At 43.9% G+C, this 6,000-nt stretch overlaps 1 protein-coding gene across 2 annotated transcripts in view; it reads right to left on the bottom strand.

Moving 5' to 3' along the window:
* Positions 1 to 3,599: 3,599 nt before the first annotated feature.
* The window catches only part of COG2 (component of oligomeric golgi complex 2), a gene marked incomplete at both ends in the record, with an annotated part of 33,687 nt that continues 31,286 nt past the window's right edge, over positions 3,600 to 6,000 (bottom strand). For both annotated transcript variants that reach the window (XM_084253025.1, XM_084253024.1), the window contains 2 exons: positions 3,600 to 3,701; positions 5,152 to 5,335. In XM_084253025.1, the coding sequence (XP_084109151.1) occupies positions 3,600 to 3,701; positions 5,152 to 5,335 (286 nt within the window). The remainder of the gene's footprint in view (positions 3,702 to 5,151; positions 5,336 to 6,000) is intronic.

The following is a 6,000-nucleotide window of genomic DNA, read 5'->3' as shown; positions in this document are numbered from 1 at the left end:
TAATGGGAATTGGGTCAGGACGTTCCAAGCATACAAAGCACCAAAATTTCACAGATTTCACTTAACACAAAGATATTAATTCTAGGGGTTTGTTTCCTGAAACACATCTTTATAAAATCCCGTCTCCCTGGAGTGGCAAAGTGCTTACCCCGTAGACAAGGTAACTATTCAGCCATCACCTTCCATCTGAGACTTTGGCAGGGACTGACACCTGGCAGGGGGGCTTCTCACAGCAACCATGAGGAAAAGTAGCAGATTCCACATCTCACTGCATTTAGAAAATGAAAAGATTTTTATTGGCTACTCATTTGGCAGCAAAACCCAATCTAAACCAATGTGAGGCTGCTTAAGATCTTTGTACTGGAGACATTTATAGTGTGTGTGGTGGGTATATAGTATATAAAGAGTGTGGTGTGTGCAGTGTGTGTAGAGTATGTGTAGAGTTTATAGTGTGTATAGTGTGTGTACTGTGAGTCGTGTGTGTAGTATGTAGTGTGTGTAGGTTAGAATCCCTGTTTCCCTTCTAAAATGGGAACAATTTAGGTCACTGTACATGCACTAAAGGATTTACATGGTAGATTGTGGATTTTATCATCATCCAGGTGACTTTTTTCCTAACTTACCCTTTTTTTTTTTTGTTTAAGAGCAGTTTTACGTTCACAGCAAAACTGAGCAGAAAGTACAGTTATTGGGCCTGCCCGGTGGCGCAGCGTGTTGAGCGCAGCGCTGTGAAGCCGTCCGCAGCTGTCATCACACTTGGCATTTTTACTTGTCCAAAAGATTCATATGCTCAGCACATACTTTTTGAGAGTCACTAGAGGCATAGGAATGATCGATAAAATCCCCCTCCTAGGAGACTGAGGTTTATTCCTTCTTCCTGAACACAGAATAGTTGCCAACCACTGCATATCTCAGCTCTGGAGCCTGGAACGAGTGAAGTATGTTTTGCTATCACACATACCCCCCTGGCTGGCCCTTCATGCTCTTTTCCCTTTCTGGTTGGCTGTATTGGAGGGGGAGTGAACCAACGGTGGCCTTAAAAAAAAACAACAACAACAACAACAAAACTATCCACCTTAACCCCTGGAACCTATGTATTTGGAAAAAGGATCTTTTTGCAGATGTGATTAAGTTGGGGGTTCCAGGATGACAGGTCATCTTGTATTTACCAGGTGAGTTCTAAATCCAATGTGCTCTTGTGAAGACTCAGGTAAGAGAAAGTCATGAAAACAGAGGCAGAGACTGGAGCCAAGGGACTTCACAAAGCATGAGACACAGGGAGCAGAAGGTAAGGACCCTCAGGGGAAGCATGGCCGTGCTGATAGCCTGACTTTGGCCTCTGCCTCTAGTAGAGTTAATAAAATCTGTTGTTTTAAGCTACTGTGTTTGCCGTAGGAAACAATCTAAGCAGTCAGCTCTGGAGGGTGGGAGATGGAACAACACTCGAGTTTGGTACTGACGAAAGCTGGGCAGTAGGGAGTAGGTCTGAGCTGTGCTGGGCCAACCTGGGCAGGCTGGGACTACACTCCCAGGACTCCTTTCTGGCCACGGTTGGAGGTTCTGTTGGCTGCAAGAGAGTGTGTGACTTGGAAAGTGGAGCGACACTGCATGTTTACTCAGTGGACTAGTGCAGGACCAGGCACTGCTGCAGTTTAAGCCTGTTACGCTGGGCCGCCATCTCTGTTGGCAAGGGGCGTTGGAGCTCTTCCTTCAACTCCCTTGCACGTCCTGGGCCAGGTGTGTGCACCTTCAAGAAGGCACACGTTCTTCTGCAGGGCACTCCATCCCTGAACTTGGGAGACCTGGAGGCAGCAAGAGACAGATGCAGGTTCCAGTTGGCCTGTGCTCGCTCCCCCTTAACAGCATCTTTCCTTCTGACTGCCCAGCGCCACCCACAGAAGCTACAGCCATGCGTAGACTAGCAAGCCGGCTCCCACCACTGAGTGTGGTCAACCTGTACAACAAATCCCTCTGCTGTCTCAGTTACCCAAATTCTTACCGCTCAGCTGCTGAGTTAGGTCACTCCTCTGTCTAGGGACAAAGCTTTCCAAGGTGAGATCACAGGCTCCCTACAGGGTCAGAATGCACTTCGGAGATCCGTCCCTCCAGCGTGAGGGGTGCACAGAAGCTCCTGGGCTCCACATGCTGTTGCCCTGCAGTTTTACTGGAGTTCTTTCTCTGTTCCCTCTATTTCTCTAGCTTTGCTCATCACAGAGCTAAAAAAAAAAGTCATTCCTGCCAACTCCCACATCTGCTGTCTTCCTTCATTTATTCCTTTTTCTCCTTAGATGTAATCTTTGAAAAAAGAAGTTGAAATGCAAATCGCAGAAACATGGATGGAACTAGAAGGAATTATGCTCAGTGAAATAAACCAGAAGGAAATAGAAAAATAACAGATGGTTTCACTTATAGCAGGAATATAGAGGAACCAAATAAGACATCAGTGTAAAAAAATAATAACAGTACAAAAAATGGATAATTATAAACCAGAGACATCCTGCAGGGGCGGAGGAGGGAGAGGGAGCAGAGGGAGGGAGGAAGGAGCCCAGGGGACTGAGGTGATGTGCACGGGTGCATTGGTGAAGGAAACTCTATGGGGACTACACCTGACGGGGTGGGGGGAAGCAAACATTGTTTAAAAATGAACAATGATGTAAAAAAAAATTAATATTAAAAAAAGAAATGCAAATAAATGCAAAGTTAGAGGAATAAACACACTCTTCAAACCACCACCCAGCTGAAAAGACAGCTGCCTAAGCGCAGCGCGCCAGGTGACGTCCCCGACTACCTCCAAGCTGGTATCGCTTCTGCCAACATCCCCGACTCTCCCCTCCTTCCAGGATTAGCTAGGAAAAGGGTGCCCTTGCTACCGTCCCATGAGACACACCTCCCAAATATCTGAAGGAGGGGCTAGGATGGACAGGACAAGGCGAGAGGCACGACAGAGGGGCACTGCCTGTCAGGAACCAGGTCGGCAGGGCCTGGCGAGAAGGACCTGACTCATGCTGCATTTCTCCATCACAGGCGGACACACTTTGGGCAGACATTTCTTTATTGAGGAAATAAAGCTTCCCTACTGGTTCTAGCTCCTGACAGAGGTCTGGATGACGAGCATGATCAGAAGCACTATTCTTAAACACCAAGTGAGAGGACGGAGAGCTGCCACTTCTAGCCTCTTCACCAGGTCCGTAAGTGCACAGTCACTTTCACCTCTGAGAAGGGCGTTTCCATACCACGTGGTCACTGCACTGCAGCAGGGAGACCACCTTATATTCATACATATATATTTACTGTAATCATATTTTAGAAATCAGCTCTTCCTCACTAAGATTTACAATAAAAATAAAATAATCTGCTCTGTAAACTGTAGTAGAAAGTTTCAAATGTCTTAAAAACACTCTTCCATACAACGGAAAAAGGCTTTTGTGTTTCTTTTTTTTGGGTGAAAGAAGACCCAAAGATGCTGAGACAAGGTGCATTGGCGTGTTGCTGGGGACTCAGTGGAAGCACTTCTTCGCTCAGAGGCTGTAAGAACAGAGCCGCTTTCTTCCCTGCAGGCTCCCAGCCCAACTTTCCTCTCCATGGGCTCTTCCAGATGCTCAAGGCTGCTCCGCTGTCGCCTGGTCCTTGGCAGCCACAACCAGCTCTGCAAGGGCTGGGAAACTCCTTATGTCCTTTGTCTGCAGGCCCATCTTTTGTATCTGCAGAGGCCATGAGAATGAATGAAGCTGCTGTAATTTAAGCTGAATGTGAAAAATAGACCCTTACAAAACTTCACCTTTTGGGGGTCAAATACTTAACATTCTAAGAAGCCAATGTGTTAAATTTATGGAAGCTCATCAAATTAGGTTCTTACTAGGATAAGAATCTCTCCTGTAGACTGGAAAATTCACAACACTAAAAAAGTGAACTATTTTTTAAGTGAAGACTTTTCCAAAAAGCATTGACCTGAGCTCTTAATTTAACACATCAATAACCCTTTCTTAGGAGCTGATGCATTGAAAACATTTTAGCAAAGCAACTATTGTAGATGATTCGGGCAACTGAAACACAGTACACCCTGTTCCTGCAGCATTAACAACAAATACAAAAAAACATACACGCCAGAAAATCTGGAAAGCTCTGTACCAAGTATTCAGAATCTAAGGGCGTGATGTATCGGGGGAGGAGTCTTTTCCTTCCCCCCACCTTCCCTCCCACTTGTCCCTTTCTCCTTTTGCTTATTTATTCTTCATGTGTCTTTAATGAACTTTCTTGTTTGTGAAAAGACCTTAGGTTTCTTTTGTGAAGTAATGAACATGGCAATAGCCTTTTGTTAAGCTGTATCTCTAAATTCACCTCAAAGCAGAGAGATTTAGATTTCACGGATATGTAAGAGAAAACTCAGTGAATTAGAAAATCAGGCATCTTCTGTTGGAAATTTTCTGATTTCATTTTTTTTCCTCTAGCAAAAAGGTCTTAAGATTTATCTACTGCTAGAAAGAAAGTCAGTTACTGAATATCACAAAGTTCTACAGCACTCAAGGTAGTCACCCCAGGGACTCAGAATGAAAAGCCTTACGCGTAATCCATACCTGCCTCCTACATGATGATATACACATCAATATTTATCCATGCACTTTCACTCTAAAACCTGAATTTTATAGAAAGCCTAAAAGATCCAGAAGCAAAGAAGATGCACTCAATTTCTTAAGGCCCACACTGAGGGATCAAGAGGCTGATACTTTCATAGTTACTCCAAGTCAAACTAATAAATATTCCAAAAGACCCTGATTGGCCCCAATTATCTACCAGGAACTTTCTAGGTGGTGGCCCAGCAGAAGGCCAGCTATGCCTGTGAGCTCCAGCTTCTGCAGTTTCATGAATGTGAACACTGGTGAACTGAACAGAGGCCAACTGCGCCAAAAATCAACCCCTGGACTTCAAAAAGTCAATTTTCAGTCGTCTGCTGTTCTATCCTTCCCCTAACTCCTAGGTGCAAATCCTTCACCTGCAAGTATTCAGGGACTCTGAGCCTTTTTCCGAGCAGATGGGTATCGGACTCGCTAGCCCTTCAGCAGCATCTCTGGGCCCATCTGAACCCCCAGGAGACAGTTGGGCCCTTAGATTTTGGGTTCTGGCTCACTGGACCTGACGTGGCTCGTGGGTTACCTGCAATCCCAAGTACTCCACATCTAAGGCCAACTGTAGCCTGATTTTGTCATCGTCACTCATGCCGCCGCCACTGGAACACACTGGGTTGGTGGGCGTGGTTTTCCTGGCTTGTTTCAGCCTTTTCAGGCTCTCTTCCATCTTCCTCACAGAGTTCAGAACGTCTGACACGGTTTCATAGTACCTTGAACACAAGACACGCTTGTTGGTGAGAGACAGACATGTTTGTGTCTAACACCAACTAAGCTAGCTGGCTTTGTGGGCGAAAAAAGAAATTTTTAGAACATAATTCATTTCCAACAAGCATTAGCTATGATAGTTAATGTTTCTTAAGACTGAAAGAAAAAAGGACCTTGACTCCCTAGTGCTGCGTTTACTCAGAACTTAAGAAATATACACAATTTTGTTTAAAGCTTTACTACTGAACAGTAAGAGAAAACCACAGGTCAAACTATCTTTTCTCCATAAAAGGGGGGACAACTGTAGCTCATTCCCCAAATGCAAGCAACAAGTTTATTCACAACCCATTTTTTGAAAGAGGAAAAGAATTTCAAATTTTTAAGTAAAATTGCCTTCATAATATTCCCAATACAACTTCCAAATTGTAATTGAGTTGTATTTCAAAACTATGTTTACAAGCTGGTTTCTTGGCATTTGGAACACATTTTCCCACAAAAACAATAAAAACAATCATGGTTATGTTCTAAACTTACAAGTACCTCTTAAACTTTTAAGTAATTGAAATAAATACAATACTCTTGCAAAATTAATAATTAAATTAAATTCAACAATGAAATTGTTTTAGTATTGCTGTAAATTAAATTTAACAAAACTCAATAATAAACTGAA

Source organism: Talpa europaea (genome assembly GCF_964194135.1).
Source record: "Talpa europaea genome assembly, chromosome: 14".
In the NCBI taxonomy this organism is placed as follows: Eukaryota; Metazoa; Chordata; class Mammalia; order Eulipotyphla; family Talpidae; genus Talpa; species Talpa europaea.
The sequence above is the reverse complement of the archived record's forward strand: the minus strand, read 5'-3'. Positions and strand labels throughout refer to the sequence as shown.